Source organism: Lasioglossum baleicum, chromosome 2 (assembly GCF_051020765.1).
Source record: "Lasioglossum baleicum chromosome 2, iyLasBale1, whole genome shotgun sequence".
NCBI classification, from domain to species: domain Eukaryota; kingdom Metazoa; phylum Arthropoda; class Insecta; order Hymenoptera; family Halictidae; genus Lasioglossum; species Lasioglossum baleicum.
In genome coordinates this window covers 10,661,619-10,682,483 of record NC_134930.1, presented here as the reverse complement: position 1 = coordinate 10,682,483, position 20,865 = coordinate 10,661,619, and the positions used below count along the sequence as shown (strand labels likewise).

General features: G+C 36.4%; 3 protein-coding genes across 9 annotated transcripts; 2 read left to right on the top strand and 1 right to left on the bottom strand.

The window, feature by feature from the left end:
- The first annotated feature begins 1,615 nt into the window (after positions 1–1,615).
- LOC143221016 (protein lin-54 homolog) lies at positions 1,616–10,924 on the top strand. Of its 3 annotated transcripts, none has more exons than XM_076446559.1 (12): positions 1,616–3,364; positions 4,342–4,736; positions 4,809–5,123; positions 5,188–5,415; positions 5,911–6,129; positions 6,209–6,325; positions 6,388–6,525; positions 6,600–6,842; positions 6,911–7,116; positions 7,306–7,549; positions 7,612–7,808; positions 7,897–10,924. In XM_076446559.1, exons 2-12 carry the CDS (start codon positions 4,350–4,352, stop codon positions 8,078–8,080), a joined length of 2,478 nt encoding a protein of 825 aa, XP_076302674.1. In that variant the 5' UTR covers positions 1,616–3,364; positions 4,342–4,349; the 3' UTR covers positions 8,081–10,924. The 3 variants fall into 3 exon arrangements, with proteins under 3 accessions (XP_076302674.1, XP_076302688.1, XP_076302681.1); XM_076446573.1 differs by lacking the exon at positions 1,616–3,364 and adding an exon at positions 3,397–4,070; XM_076446566.1 differs by lacking the exon at positions 1,616–3,364 and adding an exon at positions 3,397–4,081.
- On the bottom strand, positions 9,731–15,644 carry LOC143221185 (uncharacterized). 3 transcript variants are annotated; one of them, XM_076446687.1, is made up of 7 exons: positions 15,507–15,644; positions 15,302–15,395; positions 14,387–14,621; positions 13,570–13,676; positions 11,476–11,710; positions 10,268–10,432; positions 9,731–10,003 (listed from the first exon to the last, which is right to left on the bottom strand). In XM_076446687.1, the coding sequence occupies exons 1-7, from the start codon at positions 15,576–15,578 to the stop codon at positions 9,865–9,867; spliced, it is 1,047 nt and encodes a 348-aa protein (XP_076302802.1). In that variant the 5' UTR covers positions 15,579–15,644; the 3' UTR covers positions 9,731–9,864. The 3 variants fall into 3 exon arrangements, with proteins under 3 accessions (XP_076302802.1, XP_076302804.1, XP_076302811.1); XM_076446689.1 differs by having other exon boundaries at positions 9,855–10,003; positions 10,255–10,432; XM_076446696.1 differs by lacking the exons at positions 9,731–10,003; positions 10,268–10,432; positions 11,476–11,710 and adding exons at positions 12,099–12,773; positions 13,343–13,496.
- Positions 15,644–20,846, top strand: LOC143221160 (uncharacterized). 3 transcript variants are annotated; one of them, XM_076446671.1, is made up of 6 exons: positions 15,644–16,268; positions 18,012–18,318; positions 19,460–19,645; positions 19,968–20,252; positions 20,493–20,596; positions 20,698–20,846. In XM_076446671.1, the coding sequence occupies exons 1-6, from the start codon at positions 16,226–16,228 to the stop codon at positions 20,844–20,846; spliced, it is 1,074 nt and encodes a 357-aa protein (XP_076302786.1). In that variant the 5' UTR covers positions 15,644–16,225. The 3 variants fall into 3 exon arrangements, with proteins under 3 accessions (XP_076302786.1, XP_076302791.1, XP_076302796.1); XM_076446676.1 differs by lacking the exon at positions 19,460–19,645; XM_076446681.1 differs by lacking the exon at positions 20,698–20,846 and having other exon boundaries at positions 19,968–20,275.
- Positions 20,847–20,865: the final 19 nt, after the last annotated feature.

Here is a 20,865-nt window from a genome sequence, read left to right as displayed (position 1 = left end):
ATATAGAGACCGAGTATGTAAGTATATATGTATAGTAAATATTTTACATACTATTCATACGCAAGAAATATGTATTGTATACATATATATACCCAGCCAACCAAAAATCTAAATTTGGTCGACCTCCTGTGCGCGCATATGCCGAGCTAGTGTCGACCGTAGGACCAGAGTTTGGACATGGGCATGAGGTCGGCATCAGGTCGGCACGAATCGGCCGAATGTGCCTTTGTGGCAGCACTGTCGCACTGATGTACCGCATGCCGAATATCGTTTTACAGGTGAAACAAACAATTCCAATGCCGCTTTTGCAAAATTCACATGTTTTTCTATAAGCGAGGGTGAAACTAATATCCTAATCGCGATATGGAGCAACAAAAAATGAGTATACACATTCGGAGCTAATATCCCGTACATTACTACCGGGCCGGTATATAAGAGAAATTGGCGAAACTCGGTCGCTTTAAAAGTTGAATATTCTTCTATTGGCCTCGGGCGTCTAGAAAAATCAGATGGACAGTACTTATCGAGTACTGCCATTCGCGCGGAGATGATAAAATCATTTTTATTTATCATCTTTAAAATATAAGTGTATTCAATTAGTTGAAATTGAACTGTAAAGAAAATTGTACGGCAATGCAAATTTTAGATTATGTCTCTTGCAATCGATGCAGACAATTTTTATTTCGCATAAAGATCCGCAGTCTAGGAAAAATAACAAATGTGAGAAATAAATAAAATTTGTATTTTTTTTTTCGCCAATTTCTCTTATATACCGGCCCGGTAGTAATGTACGGGATATTAGCTCCGAATGTGTATACTCATTTTTTGTTGCTCCATATCGCGATTAGGATATTAGTTTCACCCTCGCTTATAGAAAAACATGTGAATTTTGCAAAAGCGGCATTGGAATTGTTTGTTTCACCTGTAAAACGATATTCGGCATGCGGTACATCAGTGCGACAGTGCTGCCACAAAGGCACATTCGGCCGATTCGTGCCGACCTGATGCCGACCTCATGCCCATGTCCAAACCCTGGTCCTACGGTCGTCCAAAATTAAGCCAATCGGGACTTGAGCACCTCCGAGCGTAGATTGGACAATGATTTGCCGATCTGTGCCCTAGGCACGGCTTGCCCAAGGCACGCCTGGTTAGCTGGGTACTTATTGTTAATCTGCACTGCTGGAAAGAATATATGGATCTGATTGGTTTGTTAAACAAACATAATTCCGCTATTGGTTGAAGTAGCGATGTCAATGAATCAGATTAGGAACAAACTCTTCATGCCATTCATGCTACGCTGCCACACACTGCTATACATAGTATTACATAGTGGCATCGACCTCATCAGCTGTCTTGAATCAGTGTGCATACAGATGATAGCTTGTACGGACGATTCTTCTCTCACGCGTAGAAGATTTCCGTTCGCAGAAATCGCATGACTCTGTAAACTCGTAGTGCGTGTGTATGATATTGTAAATAGTGCTAGAGCGTTTATTCCAGTATATTAGGTACGGTGTTATGAACAATTATAGTGCAGGATAAGGATTTGTGGATATTTGTGAGAAGTGAAAGGGCATTGACCCCTTCTACTCGATAATTCCATAGGGCGGATATTAGAAATGCCCTTGTGGATTTTAACGAGTAGGTAGGTTCAATGTCGTCCACCGATTTTTTAAATATTTTCACCTCGCTGGGGCCCCAAATGAGAACCAAGGTATGCATGCGTTTGTCACTTGATACGAGACTGTCGCGCGCCTGTCTGACGTACGCAACGTATACTTTTGTTAGAAGTGTTGCAGCATTTTAGGCGGATTTTTAATTGTTAATAACTAAATAACGAAGCCGAAATCGCAATTTTTTTATTCTTCATTTTCGTCTTATATTATCGTCGAGAACCACCCCTTAAATTTTCTCCCACCTGTAGGTAAACACCCTGTATGTAGTCTGGAAGAGTGACCGCTCAGGTAAACTCTAGTCCTCTAGTCTGTTACCAGCGTGTTTTCTACCTGCACCCCCAAATGTGCACTGGGTTTTTACCTGAAGGGTACGCGTCGCGCTGTCGAGCCGCACGCTGCCCGCTCTCGACATTCGCAACTTCGATATTCCTTACATTCTGTTGTTACAGTTTATTATGGGGACATATTAAAAAACTGATTACACCACTGAACATACACAAACAACACTAATCACACACTACACACGAAGTACAAGCCCGACCATGCAACCTTCTCGTGGTGTATCTTGCGTTATTCTAATGTTGGCGGTACACTTTTCATTCAATGTACGATAAAACGGTAACAAATTTGTTGGATAAGTTCATTTTTACGGGTTTTTTACCACTTTGTGGCAGAAAACAGTTATCTAATGAACGAAAACCTCGTTTATTTAACATAAAAAAATTATTATTAATTTTTTTTTAAATTTCAACAATTGTTTCTAACTAACTATTTTACATTATCTTTATAATTTATGATATGTCCATAAAAATTTTCACCCTAAACCTCAAATAACCTTAATTTTCGCGCAATTCATTCTTGGAAATTCTAAAAGTTGATATTTAAACTTAAATTGCGGCCAAAGGTGTCCGAAGATGCCCGAGATTTTTTACACAAAGTTAGTTCAATGTTACACCTTGCCAAAACGATTAGTGTCAAACCGAAGCTGCTTAACACTTTTAAGATTTGCGTCCATAAATAAAAAATGAGCGCAACGCAAAGAGGCTTCCGATTAATCCATATAAGTTAATATTAAACAAGAGTATTGAAAAATTATTTGTGCCAGTTAATAGTTTAAGGCATGTGTAATAACCCCTATAAATTGCAGATCTGTAAGCAATAGCCGCATGCGAGCGGCAATAACGAGTCGCCCCTGGTCGCCCCTCTAGTTCGACGAGGAGTCTACTAGTGCGATTTGCCGCCTTTGAGGATTCCTTCTGATTCCTTCTACTTGGCCACCTTACCGAGTGCACGTATTATACAACAGTATATTATACACGCAATGGTGATCTAGATCCAATCCCTCAATTCCAAACGGTAGTATGTAGGCCGCATTCCCTATAATTCCGAGGGATAAATTTCCTACGTGTTTGAGCCGCAGAGGAGCGAAAGTGCGCGAAAATATTGTTGAACCTTAGCGCGACGTTCGGTTGATAGAGTTGACCTTCGACGGATTCTATACCGAGAGTAGTTTAATTCCTACGAGTTGAAGAGCATCTCGTTCTTCTAATCGCTGGAGATTTTAATAGGGAACGACCTTTTAGGTCTGTTCGTATACAGCGGCGCGTAAATAGTGCGCAGTGCATTGTGGGACAGCAATGGTGGGCGCGTGATTTTGAACAAATTCGAGCTATCAAGGGAACACCCAGGTAAGCGTTCGATATCTGACGATATTGATCGTCAGACGGTTTCAATTCGATTTAAATCAGCGAAATACGTGTTCAGAGGTTTATCAAAAGAATCTACTGCGATTGAAATAAGCTTCGTGGCACGCCCCCACCTAGCACTGTATGTACGTACCCAATACGAACCTATCGGTTACAGGTTCAGTTCGATTTTACACGATTATCAAACGGAACTCGCCGCGAACCTTCGTTTCTATTATTCGTTAACACGTTCGGCGATCCCTTTCTCGTAATCCTTCGATGTCTGAACAATGCAGTTTCATTTAGAGCCGAAAAACGTAGACGAAAGTTCGGTTCACGGAAAATGGCGCGTTCGAGCGATAATTGGCGCTAATGTTCCTAAGTGGACTATCCTTCGAATTTTTTGTCATTATTCAAATTTTCTCGTTCCAATTTTCAAAAGTTCGAACTTTACTTAATCCTCGTGTCGTCGGACGCATCCTCCGGCCAAGCTCGTCGCCCCTCGCACCGGAGGAACGCGTTCTCTCGCTTCCGAGAGATTTGAATGTTTGAATTTTTAAATTCTCACCGATTTATTTCGTTCGCCCGTCATTCCGTAAATTTTTTCACATCTCGCCGCCGACGCGGGACGTTATCTTCTTGTGCAGGAATTCTCGATGTTTCCAGCTTTGCGCGGAGACCATTCGCGACACTTAAATTTCTAACCTGCGTATGTATGGAGTACGTGTTTATCATGCGAATGTTTATCTTGAACTGTTGGAACATCGAACTACCTTACGTTCACTTATACTTTATCATTTAACATTTTATGCTGGAACGGAGCAGCAAGCTTCTGTTGAATTTCCACCAAGTTATGTAATTCATAACGAGTCGAGAAACAGTGTTTCTTCCAAACCACTTCCAAACGATCATATGTATCTCAAGAAATCAATGTTAAACAGACCAGTTTTGTTTTAATGAGATTGTAATATTTTGTCCAGGACGAACCATGTCTGTAAATAAAGGGCAGAGCGCCAGAGCTTTGGTCGAGCCACTGGCTCTGGACTCACGTACCCTCGGCGACTGTGACTTGAGCGCGTTAAGTCTGTCGCATAACAGCGAGCAATATTCTGGCAACGACTTTGAAGCATTCGCTAATATTCAAACTGAATTGGAATGCATGAACGCAGAGGAAGTGATGACGACAGACGAGGATCACATAATAATAGAACGGAATATCGAGACTGAAACAATTATACCTGATGTGGAAATGACTGAGGTGTCCGACCAAGCTCATGAAGAACATATTATTTATACAACAGCGAATCAGATTAATCAAAATATTGTGTTTCAAACGAAGCCGACGCTGCAGAGGCTTCCTGCATCTACTGTACAGGTATGGAATGACTTTCTATTCGAACGAGCATTCTTGTTCGCTATAACGTTATGCTTTTTCATTCTGTAATAGGTAAAATCGAATGTTGGCTCTACGACACAGAGCCAGTCGATTATGATAGTCTCTCCAGCTGGTGGTCAAGGCACTAGCCAGATCCTAAAAATCTCTCATCCATCGTCCGCGTCAGCTGGTCAACTGCAGTCGCTGGCACAGACGCTCATAGCAAAGTCAGCCGATGGTAACATAGTTCAATTACGATCTGCACAGTCTGGTAAACCGGTGATGGCCACCAGGCATTCCGGGAGCATCACGCTAGAAAATGTTAATACCAAGACAGTCCAGTCTGCTGTCAAACGGACTGCGCAAAGCACTCCGCAGAACCGTAATGTAAGATTAGCATTCGTATAAAGAATTGATTGAATATCAAAACGATAATTCGTATGTATTTTAGGTATACACGAAAATGATCCTGGCTGGAAATCAAACGCAATCGGGGCAAGTCCTCATAACTAGTTCGCAGAGTGAGAACCAGCAGGCGATAAAGTTTCTGAACAACAGCATTTCCAATCAGGACCTCACCAGTCCGACGAAAACTATAACGCTGGCGCAAGCGCAGCAAATGGGACTGCTTTCCACTAACAAAGTCCAACACATCTTGCCTTCGTCGTCGCAGAAACAAGTGAGTATTCTCAAATCTATCTAAGGATAATGATTAACACATTACCGACTGGTGATTATTGCATAATTTTGAAAAATCTATGGTACATGGCTAAACACTTTTTAATGGAACCTTTAATAGCAACAGTTATTTTCATTGTGAACTAACAAGTCACCCTCAATAACGTTATCTAATAGTTTCCTTTAAGATTGCAATCAAATTTCAAGTTTAAACTGAAGGAAATTTCAAGTTTAAATTAAGGGAAATTTCAAGTTTAAATTGAGGGGAGATTCAAGTGTAAATCGAGGGAAATTTCAACTTTAAATTAAGCAAAAAATTTCAAGTTTAAATTTAGAGATTGTAATGATTGTAGAGATTGTTTAAGATTGTAATGTGAAAGAAAATTTATATGCTTTCCTTTGGTACAGCACAATTACTGAAAATCCTATTAATATGCTTCCTGTAGGTAAAGTGTTAATTAGAACTAATGCGTTATCGCTTGTACTCTTCTCAAAGGGAATAATTGTGAACAAGTTCATGCAGTCGTCGAGCGCGCAGCCCTCGAAAGTGACCATAGTCCCAAGCAGCACGATCAAATCTCCCACAAAGATACTACCGGCTCCAATGTTGGGTTCGCAAATGAAAGCTTCAGCTATTTCGAATCAGCAGTCTGCATTTCCCTCCGCCAACAAACCGTCTGTACAGCAGAGTCCTCAGAAAGTGATTATACGGCAGGTTAGCTGAGTTATCTTGTTCCGTCTCGTTTCTGTTTTGCTTTCTTCGTACTATGTATAATGCTTGTATTATTTAACAGAGCTCTCTGAAACCCGGAACTGTGCTCGGAAGCGGACAAGTTATTAGAATACCGGCTAATCAGAACATCGTGACCGGATCTAACCAAGTGCATCAGATACAAATGCCTGGAAGACAAGTAAGTGATTCACCTCTGGTTGCGATTCGCTAGGAATAACGCACGACTTAATCTTCTTCAAGGTGCAATACGTCAGACTAGTTAGTACTCCTTCGTCGGGGACCACGAATGTTGTCACTGTGGGTAAAGCAAAGTCGCAGACCACTTTGCAGACCGTTGGCGTCAGTCAGAAGATTGGAGGCCAGCAGCAGATTGTCAAGGTCTGTGCAATTGATAAATAAAGCATGTTTACTAGTGGGCTGTACCATTTATTCGTTTCGATATGTTGTTACAGGTGGTTCCATTGAACACTAGTAACCAGTCGTTACGGACTGTTGCACCGAAGGCCACGTTAACTAGTAGCAGTCAGAGGTTGCTAATCCCTGCAACCGCTACGGTGGGCGGCAACCAGTCAAAGAACACCGTAGCTATTCCAGCATCTGCGTTGAGCCAATTAGCATCCGGACAGGCCGTTCTCTCGACCAACTCAAACGTGGGAAATATCGTAGTTCTACCAACTCAGTACATCCAACAACAGGTTCGGTATATTTCAGATAGAAAGAAAATTCTACCGGTACAAGAAGTAATTCCTAATTCTTACCACAGACATCGGACGACGCGAAGATAAAGTCCCAGCAAGCTACGCCCAGTCTGCTGGGCAATACGCAGAGCTTGCAAGCCTCCACAGGAAATTCATCCGTAGGACCCATTGCAGAAAACAAGGGCTCCCAGAAGTCCTACACTAGCGTAGAGCCTAATGGCATCAGGCCAAGGAAACCGTGCAATTGTACCAAGTCGCAGTGTCTTAAACTGTGAGTATATGTAATCGATCTGTCGTTGTTCAATTTTGTCAACTGTATACATATGTACCTGTTATTGTTCTGACTCGTCTTTCGAAAATTGAACGTCGACTCTCCACTGTTTTGTTATACGAATTGGAAGACATTAACCTAGTCAATTAAGAATCAATCCTGACAGATTATGAATGTGTTGTACAATAGATACTGCGACTGCTTCGCGAACGGGGAGTTCTGCCACATGTGCAACTGTAACAACTGCTCCAACAATCTTGGGAACGAGGAGGAGAGGCAGCGAGCCATCAAGTCCTGTTTGGAACGCAACCCGAACGCATTTCGCCCGAAGATCGGGAAAGGTCGCGAAACAGGCGACGACATCCGTAGGCACAATAAGGGCTGCAATTGCAAGCGAAGCGGATGTTTAAAAAATTACTGCGAATGCTACGAGGTGTGTACCGTTTATTTGTATACGCAGGACATTTTTATGAATTTTCTAAACGACTATTTCAGGCCAAGATTCCGTGTTCCGGCAATTGTAAATGCATAGGGTGTCGCAACGTAGAGGAGCCAAATTTAGAGAAGAAATCTCTGAAGGATCTTGCAGAAGCGGCTGAAGTTAGGACAACGCAGCTGACATTGAACAAGGCGAAACTACAGCTGTCCGAAATGGCCTTCAGACCGCCAGCTATATCTAACACGGGCGCAAGGTATGCTTCTTCAATTATAATAGCAAATTATTTATATATATAATTATTTATTATTCATTTTATATATTTGATACATTCTTCTTCGCAGACAACCCTTCAACTTCCTGACTGACAAAGTAGTCGAGATAACGTGCCAGTGTCTAATGGCTCAAGCCGACGAAGCGGAGCGTAACATGTTCGACGATGATACGTCTCAAAGATTGATAATCGAGGAGTTCGGTCGGTGTCTGAAGGAAATCATCGAATCGGCTCACAAAGCCGAAGCTACCTAGCAGGTACATTTCCAAGAGTTTACTGTTCTTTCGAATGTATTCGGAAGCAAGAAACTCGGACGTACTGGTTGTTGGTACTTCTTGATTTAATCGTTGGGCAGGGAACTTGCGAAGGTATTGAAATTGTTGTATAACAAAGATAATGGTAACAATGTTGGTGAGCAGTACATTCGACCGGCTGTAATTAATCTACGATTTCACTTGTAATTAGACTGCGGATTTTTACGGCTTCTAAGAATGTTCAAGAAATGCTACCAAGGCTGCTAGCATTTAAAAGTCGTCTCGGAACAACTGCAAATTGCTTAAGCTTCCGCAGTCTACTTTGCAAGCTCATCCAATGCTGTTGTATTAAGTAATAGTTTGCATAATTGTGTAAAGAAGAAACAAATTGAAAATGGCATGGTTGAATGTACTGCGACATTAAAATTCGACGCAGAACGTTTTTGCACCTTTGTCGTTCATTCTCGAAATGTTAATATTTCACAAAAGCAATTTTACATCCATTAATCTTCTGTGGTACTTTACAAATTTTCTATTAAACATTGCAAACATTTCATTTTCGAACTGCTCCGAATCCTCAATCTTAAACCAACTATTTAAGAAAACCGATTTTTTTTTCACACGATCAAGAATATTAATATTAAAAAGGATCTAGTAATCTTGCATTTTTACGATTTCTCGTGTAACACTCTTTAAAATTTATTTTTCATTCTGAAACAGCGACGGTACGGTTTATTTAACATTAAAGTTTCGAGAACGAAGTTTAGCAAACGTTTGGAAATTTCAGATTTTTCAATATATACATATATATGTTTCACGCGTTTCCTTATTACTTTTATTACGACACGGTGACAGACACACAATTCTTAATCTGTTATTTAATCAATTGACAAGAGAACGGCATTGTAGCGAATGTACATAGAAGTGCGAAAATTTATTTGTCCACCGTTAGGGCTGGCAAAACTATAAGTTATACACGTAGGAGATTTAATATAAAGTATATATATAGTGAGAGTTTATATATTACGATTAGGGCAGTGTAAGGACAAATGTAATATAGATGTACAAATCTAAATATATGTTATATATTCTTAAAATTCGTACTTGAAAGTTTATTTTAAGTATAGAAATTGTACAGAGAGAGAGAGAGAGAGAAAAAAAGACTACATATATATATACAAACTCGAACAAATGATTTCGAGAGCTAGATACTTTCACTCGCAACAAGTGAATCAAGTTTTGCAAAGCCACCGCTATACATATGTGCTATGCATTAATAATATTTGTATATTTCGAAGTATATCTTTACTGTATATAGACGAAAATCTGATAAAGTCCAATCAATTATTTAAGTCAGGTATGGGCAAATTTTTGCTGAATCGGAGGCATTTTCAAGGAAGCCTCACTTCTCCCGGCCGCGCGTCTCGCTCCCTGTGGCGGCTGTAGTGCTCGGAGTACTTCCTAAATAATTACCGAATTAACTTTTTCCTTTGCAAAAATGTTCCCCGAGTTATTAGCGAAAAACACGATCCAAACAGAACACGGCTACAGCTGACAAATTCCGGAACGGTCAATGCCAACGACATCTGAGTTATCATTACATTTTTATATAGATACAATTTAATTTGTTACGATACATACGTCACGCTATACAACATAAGTAAACACTGAAATGTAAAGACTAGTATATTCTGCATTTACTAATTATATCGTGTGATACTTTAAATTACATGGTATGTTCATTTCATATTTCAGAATTTAAAAGCAGTAATAGTTTAAGGACTTCAGCGAGAATTCATCTCTGTTTCACTATCTGCTTGTGCATAGTCCATATTTTCATCGCTACTCTCATTACTGTAAATTATCTGCTCTTCCCCTTTTGATTCGTTTTGCGTTTCGTTATCCGTTTCCTTATTTAATTTTCTGCAAATTAAATATAAATTATTACTAAGTGATATTATGTAAAGTAACATGATAAAATGATTGTTGGATCTTCGTTTCTTTTATGCGATATAAATAAGATATTATAGTATTAGATGTACTCATGACTCTTAAGTCAAGGAATATCTATCATTTGTGGAACAGAAACGATTGCGAAATTTACACAATGCTATAAGAATTTTACAATATTTTCGTCTTGAATACGTTTTTGAAATTGTAATAAAATAAGTTACATGATTTTCGAACTTGTATTTATTGCGAAAATAATTCCGCATTTTGTGGAATATTGTGGCGCATATTAGTGTTATTAAAGCTCCCAATAGACCAAGTAAAATTGCCAGGAGAACGATGTCAACTTGTAACCAGGGGTCTGCATCATCGTAACTCTTGGATGCTAAAAGTATTGGAGACCTAGAATCGTAATGAAGTTGTTAACTATAATTCAAAGATAATTTGATATCACTTCGAGCATACGGGGCATTTTCTCAAACTAGACCTAGACGATTCAAATTCTGTTTTGGGTCATTCCACGCGAAATCGGACACTTTTTGGAGTACTGTTTCGGATTTTGTTCAAATTTAAATATGTTGTAGTCCTCAGTGACCTATGAACAAATCTCAAAGGATTTTTCAATATCTTAAAAATTGTTGATTTTACAGACGTGTAAAAAAAGTGTCACCCTTTTTACATTAAATCATAAGACTAGAACTAACAAACCGATGAAAATGAGTTATTAGGAGCTTGTAGTGAAAACATAAAGAGTATCTATAGTAAAAATGTTGTCATTTGAAAGAAATGTTTTTCTCACCACTCATTTTGCAAAAGTTTTAAACAAATACGATGTTTTCACAGCAAGGAACCTTTTAAAAAATTTGAAAAAATGAGAATATAGCCCCAAGTGTCCCCTTCCTGGACATGTTTTAAAAAAAACGAACATTTAAAAATTGATGAAATTAAAATTACTTGAAGTGAACTCTGCACATAAAACAATAACAAAATAAATGGTGAAAAACAATATTTTTTAAAATGACAACATTTTTAGTACATACTCTTATGTTTCCACTATAAGCACCTAAAGACTCATTTTCATCGGTTTGTTAGTTCTAGTCCTATGAAAAAAGGGTGACACTTTTTTTACATGTCTGTAAAATCAACAATTTTTAAGATACTAAAAAATCCTAAGATTTGTTTATAGATCACTATAAAGACTACAACATATTCAAATTTGAACAAAATTCGAAACAGTACTCCAAAAGTGTCCGATTTCGCGTGGAATAGCCCTATTGAGAGATTGTATACGTATATTATCGTTGTTTCCCAGAAACTGGGGAAACATTCCTTGGGGAGAAAATTGTAACTTCGTAAAACACTTTCGAAAAATGGCAAATACGACAAATAAAGGCCAGTCTCGTTTCGTAATACTGCGTGACAATTCAGTAAAAATGTTTACTCACGAAGAGTCGCTCTCTTCTTTAGCGAGCTCATCAAAGGATTTTCCCACTGCTCTACTGAGATCTTTTCCCAGCTGTGTGAAGGTAGATTTACCCAACCAATCAGCTAAATCATTACGATTTATTTGACGTAATCTATGCGTTAAAGCTTCGTGTGTTTTTCCTTTACCCTCGGTGGGAGAACTGTTCCAATGGATCAGGTGTCGAATGCAAGGCACGTCGTCGTCCACATTGCGTTCTTAGAAAATTACGAAGAATATTTGCATTACGTCCATATACGTACTGTATAAATACTGTACTAAATTATACTTGTCGTCGGAACATAAAGAGCAATTAAACAAGATTTCATTTCAATCGGACAGACATACAAGAACTACAGGAAAATCACGAACAAACGTATAAATTTGATGATGTACCAGCTTCTGCTAGATTATTTGGTAACTCATGTGTCGTGTAATGAAGAGCAGCTATTAGTCGTCGACATTCGAATGGATTCAGACGCGCAGCCAAATATTCTAACTCGTTTACATTAATATCAATTGTACTGAAAACTCTGTACTGTGATAGAATTATAATAAAACATAGACATGCAGACGATTCGCGCGTTGCTAATAACATTTTCACGATGGTAGGTTAATGAAACAATATTCGCAGTCTTGAACAAAAGAATTGGCAATTACGTACTATTTTAATAAGTAACATAGTAGCTTTTGAAAATGAACATTCGCTTAGATTCTGATAAAAAATTTCTACGAAAGTTTCTAATGTTTGTAAATACATGAAGAAACTGCTTCTAATAATGTACCGAACAGTTCTGAATAACAATAAACTAAATGATAGAAAAGAATTTTTCCCCAATATTATCAATACTTTTCTATATGTCACAACAATTGATTGAATTTTTCTGGGATATTGCTTCAAAATTACTTTTTCTATTTTTCCGTTATAGTACATTGTTGAAATAAAATTATTTATTCGGAAGTTTTGCATATTACAATTGAATTAATATATGTAGGCAGATAAGATATAATCTTAACCAAAGGTCGTGGAACATTTAAAAATTTACGATTTTAATTTACACGCTTCATCTGTGTGGCCTTCTGGTACTTTTCTTTCTTTTCTTTTTGTAACACTTATAACAACCCGTTGGTTCGGGTGGTTCTGGTTCTGCGGGTGCAATATACATGGTGCCCTGTGTGCCTGTGTTTATCAATTCGTAAGATGACGCTCTTTTTTTCTTCGCCCGTGGTTTTCTTACAAAATAGCTTCTGGAGACGACCTCTCCTTCATCTATCAATTTTCTAATCGAAAAATACATCTTCTGTGACAACATTTGATACAACGGAACGCCCCGAAAAGATAATATAACATTTTTTCATGAGATGTTCTAACTAAACTGCGAATTTTGTTCGCTTATGTGACAAAAATGAGTAGGTGAAATACAAAACAAATAGAACTATATTGGGTTGGAAAGAAAGTTCGTAGCATTTTCAAATTAAGAATCGAAGATAAAATTAAGGTATTTATTCATATGTTTATTCAATAACACAAGAAATTACCCCGAAAACGTGTTATTGAATAAATCTACGAATAAATATCTGAATTTTAGATTTCAATTTTAATTTACAAAACGCTACGAACTTTCGTTCAAACCCAATACTTATACGTGCGCAAAACATTAATGGATGAAGTAATGTTGTATTGAACTCCTGTTTCTTGCAGTCCAAATTATATTTTACTTAAAAATTCGCAGCCTAGTTGTAAATAATACGAATCCGATTGAGACGTTAAGCCAACTTGGCCAACAAGCTATGCCCATTTTGTCTAATTCTCTCCCAATTATAATAGATATTTGAAAAATGTTATTCACCCTTTCTTCTTTTTTTTTCTTCTGAATATTTTATTCCACAGATTTGCTAAACTGCGCCTTATAAATAAAGTGCAACAACAAGTGACAAGTATAGTAGATGCTACAACAAGTCCTGCAGTCCGTAACGATACCTTGAAGGTTTTTTGTCCTATGGCTTATTGAAACAAAGTTAATCGAGGTGTAGGCAATTCATGGAAAATTATAAAATTGGTAAAACGGTTTATTACCACGGAATTTATTTATCGTTTGATTCGCGTTCTGAGTTGTAGCGTTAGCATCCGTTCCCTTTGGTGTGGTGGGTGGTACTGCAGCTGTTGCAACGCCTTCGTCACCTCTAAAAAAATATTAAAAACAAATGTACAAGGCGGTTCGAGCTTAAACAATCATACTTTATCTTCAGGATAAATTAATTTTATTAAATATTTAGAAGGTGTACTCCTTTCTGGGATTGCAAGGGTGCAGGAGGAGCGCCTTCTCATTTCTCCATAATGCAAAGATGGGTTTTTTCAGTAGTCAAAAGCGCTAGATGAAAGATGAATCTAGGCCGCAATCGCCTTCAAAAATCCTATTTTTACGTTTACTAGCCGTAATTTGCATTATTTGGCAGCATGTAGCTCTCGCAGCTTTATGAAAATAGTTACATTCGCAGCTTTATGCTTACGAATAATGCAAATTACGCCTCGTGAACGTATAAATGGGACTTTTGGGGGCGATCGCGGCCTAGATCAATCTTTTAGCTAGCGCTTTTGACCACTGAAAAACCATATCTTTGCATTATCGAGGAATGAGAAGGCGCGTCCCGCACCACTGCAATCCTGGAAACGAATCTACCCCCTTAAGGTTACGATAATACTCGAATTATATATGAGACTGGAGTAACAAAAATGCAATGCATAACACGCTACTAAATATTGGTCTTTTTATTGATAAAAAATTTAGCAACTTTTTTTGTTGCACGTAAGTATATATAAAATTTTTCCTATACAAATGAATACAATGACATAATTAACAATAGTGTGAAATTATAGTGTAAGGATGTCTTACTCCGAGTCCTCGGCCAACTGAACTTCACGAATCACTTTCGGTGACTTCGAAGTTTTCATCTTAAATTCAGTAAGACAGGCAACTAAGTCTTTTCTTCCAATTCGTTCAAGACGTTCGTTTACAACTGGCCATGTATTTTTTGTAACTGTTCTTAATTGACAGATCCATTTCACGAGATTGCGGAAACAGCTCTGTTCTCGTGCTAGTTTCTGCACTTCTTCGTCTGACAGTGGAACTAAAAATTGATATCAAGAATTTTAGCTTGCAAAGTGTAACTCGGGAAAGGCAGAAAGCAAACGAGACATAAAAGACGTAATACAGTAAATCATCTATAAACGCAAAAGCCTCGGGGGGATTCGTTTGCGTTTATCGTAGGCGGGTAGCTACTAGCTACTTTTTGAGCTTCAAACGTAGAGAAGGACAGCGCGTGTACTCGATATATCCGACCCGAGATTAGATTACTAAAGTGAAGGTGATATTTTTTTGCGTTTATCGTGTACAGCCATTTTGCATTTATAGAGGATTCACTGTATATCAAATTGTCCCAAAAGTTTGGCTCAAAGTCGTTAATAAACCAGCAAATGACGCGGTTAAAAAATGAAAGTTTAGGAAATAATAACACGTGTTAACAAAAAGATGTTCTGTTTATATACGCTGCTGTTACCCAATATAATTAAATAAAAAAGACTGAGCATTATTTAAGTTGTAAATTTTTTTAAAGCATTCTACATACGTGCAAAAATTCCGACGATTTTCTGCTCACAAAAGAGTTGCTACCGTTGTATTAACTAATTATTAAAATGATTTTACTCGCACTTTCGTGTTGAAAAAATATGCGACACAAACGCATAGATTTCATTTGTATTTCTTAATTTTCCTTATTTTAGATACTTGTTAAATATAGTTTTCACTTACACTGAGAGTCCAAGGAGATAAATTGTATACATTCTTCTGGTTTCAAGTTCGATGCTAATAGTTGGAGTTCCGGAACATCGATCTCGGTAATAATCTTTGCGAATTAAATAAGACACGTAATAATCTTTAACGAAAACTGTAAATATCTATACTGTTGTCCCAGATAAGATTATCTTCTACAAAAGTAGCATAAAAACTAACATACCTGCAGCATACAGGTAGGAAAATAGAGTGGAACTAGGAAGAGGGCATATTTGAAAATACTTTCTAAGCGCATTGAGGCTTTCAGAAATTATGAAACTTTTTTCATATTTTTCGGCAACGAAAGAAGATTCCTATAAATCGAGTGAGAGTGAGAGTGTTTACAAGAAAGGAAAGTTGAAGATAAATACCAAATACCACAATTTAAAATATAATTAATAGCGTAATATACGTACATGGTACAGATAACTGTTAAAAATATTAAAATTAGTCCAAGGTTATTTTATTCCATTAACAATACTCAACTAACATAAGCGGAAGAGACTGTCCTACAAAAATTCATCTCAACATGATCACATTTCACAGGCAACTACAGCAACGGTGACATTATTTATACGAACTCACTCGCTTTTACGTGAATATATCCACGGGTGCTAGTTTATACATTTCATCAATGCAGATGAGTTCTTATATGATTCTAGTTCATGCTGTCACAAATGAATATTTACTATTGGTTGACTGCAACGCCCGTGTATCTACGAATTTACGTATGTGTGCGCATCCTATTCAATAATTATTTACCAACCTGGTCATCACAGATCATTACTCGATAATCGATTTAATCGAAACAACTGTCAGTTATAGAACATTTAGTAGCGAAATGTGACTCGCTTAGCGATTTCTAGTAAACTTTCAACATGTTCATTACAGAATGACATTTGTATGTACGCTTTATATTTTGATTATTGTTTTTGCAGAAAACAAGGTGAGCTACTTAAAGTTGTCTACGAATTTTCACTGAACTTTATAAGATCAATATTGTAATATTGCTAATGTAGGTACTGGCAAGCGAAAAAATCTTTTCTGTAACGTTGGAAATATTCAACAAATATATGTACTTGCCAAACTGTAATTTTCTCTTTTTCTATTTTTCTTATTGATCAGCAGGTGATTGCGCTGTGATTATTAAACACTGATGTTTCCTTCGAAATTATCATATAATAATATTCCGCGCAACATTTTTTCAATTATGGCATAAAATAGACTTTACCTCGATCATTTTAGTAATAACAATATCTTCTTAAAGGGCAGTGTCTTCAAAGAGACCGAAGTTGTACATCTATCACCGCAATTATATCTCTCAGAATGTTCCCCGCTGTTAAAATCTGCATACGAATTAATCCCAGAGAGAATGGAACTTGACAAAACAAATTATGAAGTACTAAACAAAGATTTAAATTGTTTTTTAACAACGTCGAAAGTGTATATTATCGATCTTGAAAGGTGGACTAATGAATACCCAAGTAAAGTTTATCGCAAAGAAGATTCTTACATCAAACTATTTGTATTTTATAATATACAGGGTGAACATTATAAAGCGTTACAGACGAATATTGTTTAGTACCGAGGGGGGGGGGGGCATCATGTGGTGGAACTTTTATTTTTTCCGGTGGACACTGCAAGGTGAAGTGAAGGTCAATTTTCTTTTTTTAAATGGAATGTCCTATTTTTTATACCATAGATCGATAGAGTACCAAATTCTCAGTATAAAAGTGTTGACCTTCATATGTCCTACACCTAATAGTTTACGAGATATTATCCAAAGAAGAAAGAAAATTGTTTCGATAATATCTCGTTAACTATTAGATTTAGGACGTATATGGAGGTCAATACATTTTTACTCAGAATTCGATAGTCAATCGATTGATAATACTGAAAGTAGGTCTTCCCATTAAAAAAAAATGAAGGTGACCTTCTCCTCACCTTGGGGTGTCCATCGGGAAAAATAAAAATCCCACGCATGATATCCCCCTCGGTACTGAACAACTTTCATCTGAAACATTTTTGCGTGTAATCAATATTTTTGGAGATATTCATCTGTAACGCTTATTATTTATAATGTTCACCCTGTTGTATAGGGTGGTCCACGCAACTTGTTCACCCTCAATAACTTCCAAAGTATGCATTGTATGAAAAAACTTTCTGTAGAAAAGTTGTATGGTTTGAAGGGATACATTATGTAATTCATATACTTTTTTTGTAAGTGGAGGGTTTTCGGAGATTTGAAGGTCAACTTCGTTTTTTTAAATGGAATGCTGTATTTTTTATGCCAAAATATCGAAGAGCGTTAAATTTTGAGTAAAAAAAGTACTGAGCTTTATTAGCCGTAAACCTATTACTTAACGAATAATTTCACTTTGTTCCTTGAAAAGGGTCTGTGCATGATATCAAGTAGGAGATTCAATAGCAACAAAGATAAAGAAAAGCTCAGTACTTTTTCACTCAAAATTTAACGCTCTTCGATATTTTGGCATAAAAAATATAGCATTCCATTTAAAAAAACGAAGTTGACCTTCAAATCTCCGAAAACCCTCCACTTACAAAAAAAGTATATGAATTACATAATGTATCCCTTCAATAATTCAACAAACGCATCTATAATACTCGTATCATTTGAAAATTCAAAATGTAGTAGTAAATAGGGTAAACAAATTCAATTTTTCTGTAGATAGAAAAGAATCTGGGAGACGATCAACAATTCAGTTGACACGAAAGTTGTTGGAGCACTCTGATCTCGTAATGTATATGAAAGAAAATCAGAGGCCGGTTAACTTAATGGACGCTGAAGATTATCATTTAGCAAACGTGTTAGAATTTCCAGAACGCAAAGCTGTGCGCAGGCGTAGGTCGAAAAATAATAAACATTTATCCAATAAAGAAAAGAAGAAGAAGAAGAAAAATGCTCACAAAGTTCATCCTGAGCATCGTAAAACACAAAAGAAACGAGCCCATGGTGCAACAGGACACGCTGTCGCGTAAGAATTTTCAATTTCACTTCAGTGCGCTTGAACTGCGGAAGTAAACATTTTGTTTAATATGACCAAGTATGATGTTTTAAATGAAATTATGCTCTTTTTTAAAGATTATTTGATTGTGCTTTTGAAAACAAATTAAACGAGCTACAATATCTCAAATTGAAATTGTTTTCGAAATATTACGCGCTCAAATACAAAAAGAAAACTCCTTCCGTATATTTATATTATATGCACAGTTAACTCATATATTTGATCACAAGTAGCCTATCTAAATCAAACTTCAAATTCAAATGAAAACAAAAGCATCACAAATAAATGTTGAAACGAAAGAAATATTTTATTTGAAAGTATGTAGACAAATGTATCAGCGGCGATATTAAGTGGACACTCTTAAAAATCGCATAACTTTTTAAAAATTGGTCGAAAGGACTTGAATTTTTTAAAGATGTTAGACCGACTAGTTTGCTAGAGAATAAGTAAACAAAAATTGATTAAGATTGCAATTGGTAGGAATCATACAAAATTTTAAAAAATGATGTTTCGTTACCTTTTTTATCTGGGCCTGTAACGATAATTTAAAAAAATGCGTTTTATAGATTTCGGTAACTTATATGCATACTGAAAATTTCATCGAAATCGGTCAACACTGCAATGAGCTACATACGTTTAAAGATGAGAGCTTAAGGGTAAAAGTCGCAGATTAAACGTATGTAGCTCATTGCACTGTTGACCGATTTCGATGAAATTTTCAGTATGCATATAAGTTACCGAAATCTATAAAACGCATTTTTTAAATTATCGTTACAGGCTCAGATAAAAAAAGTTGACAGAACATAATTTTTTAAATGTTGTATGATTCCTACCAATTGCAATCTTAATAAATTTTTGTTTACTTATTCTCTAGCTAACTAGCCGGTCTAACATCTTTAAAAAATTCAAGTCCTTTGGACCAATTTTTAAAAAGTTATGCAATTTTTAAGGGTGTCCACTTAATATTGCCGCTGACTGTATGAGAAAAACGGAGTCTCATACCATTTATAGTCTATCTGTATACCAATATAAAATGTAATTTGGAATTATAAATGTATTGTCTCGTGGAATTATACAAATCGAAATGTATACCGTTCAAAATTTGTTTCAGTCACAAGACCCATAAATTGAAAAAGAAAGAGAATAAACCACGTGACACGAGGTGTTACCTAAGGCAACATCAATCTCTTTGTATCTCGATCTTGTTTGTTTTACTCTTTATTGTTTTATGCCTGGTCGCAGCTTATTGGCTCCACAGGCGGAGTCGTTTAATAAAGGCACGTGGTACGCGATTCAAGTAATTATCATATGCAGATTAAGTTTAATATAAAACTGTACTAATTTCAAACTTATTTGTGTAACTCTCCTCAAATATTACCACATTAAATTATAAAATATGATTTTAAATGTTACAAAGTTATTTTTTATCACAAATTCGTTAGAACACAAAAATATAGGGTATTTCAAAACCACAGAACTGTTCAAAACATGATATATAACATTATATATTATAATCTAATATAATTCATAAAAGTGTATTACTATTATTCGCCACCGATTCGCAAATGATTATTTAATTTAATATTTAATTAATGATTTAAATAATGATTTTTATACAGATATAATTGGGCCGCAAATAAAGAAGACAAAGATACTTTAACCGATCATGTTGAATGGAACGATGAAGCTGTTTGTTCCTGCTCGGACGGAGATATCGGAAGCGCAATAAAATGTTCGATTTGCAATCGATTTTATCAAACTTCTTCGGATATTTCTAACAAATATGTATCCTCGTTGGGCGTACAAAAATCGAAAGATAAAGAGAAGAAAAAGCGATTCAGTTTCCTTCAGAAAAGCTTCCAAGACAAGAAGAAAGAGAAGAATCTGGAAAATCGGGATTGGAAGTGCGTAAAAAGGAAGAATATTGGTACGATAGAATTTAAAAATATACAAGGGGTCAAATAGCTCCAGCATCATTTTTAATATTTATATATAAATATAATTATTATTTATATAGAAATATTACTTTACATAAAAAAAGAGTAGACGCTAGTAGATCAAGGTAGACCAAGTTGGTTCTTTGGCTAAAATTATTCAACATTTGTATAAAATACTGTTAATATGCAAGTCTTCTTTAAACTTAGGAAAGCTGACGAGAAGTCGATTTTAAAGAAACATGAAAAATTTCCAAGCACTTCCCAAGGGGATCAACAGTGTGCTTGTTGTAAATGTGATTTACACATACGAGGTGTGTATAAGATAATTGGGATACAATTATTAATAGTTTTGCTGGATTAATCTAGTTTAAATACGAACATTACATGGTAAATTTTCGATCTACATCTATAGATAAAATGATTCGTGAGAAGAAAGAGAATAAAAGAAAAGTATTGCAGAAATTGAAAGCGAAAAAACGTAAGGAGAAGAAAAGAAGAAAAGATGAAATACGCAAATCAGAGAAATGTGCGAACGTATGTTTCAAAGATAATTGTAAATAAATTACTCTCTAACGATATG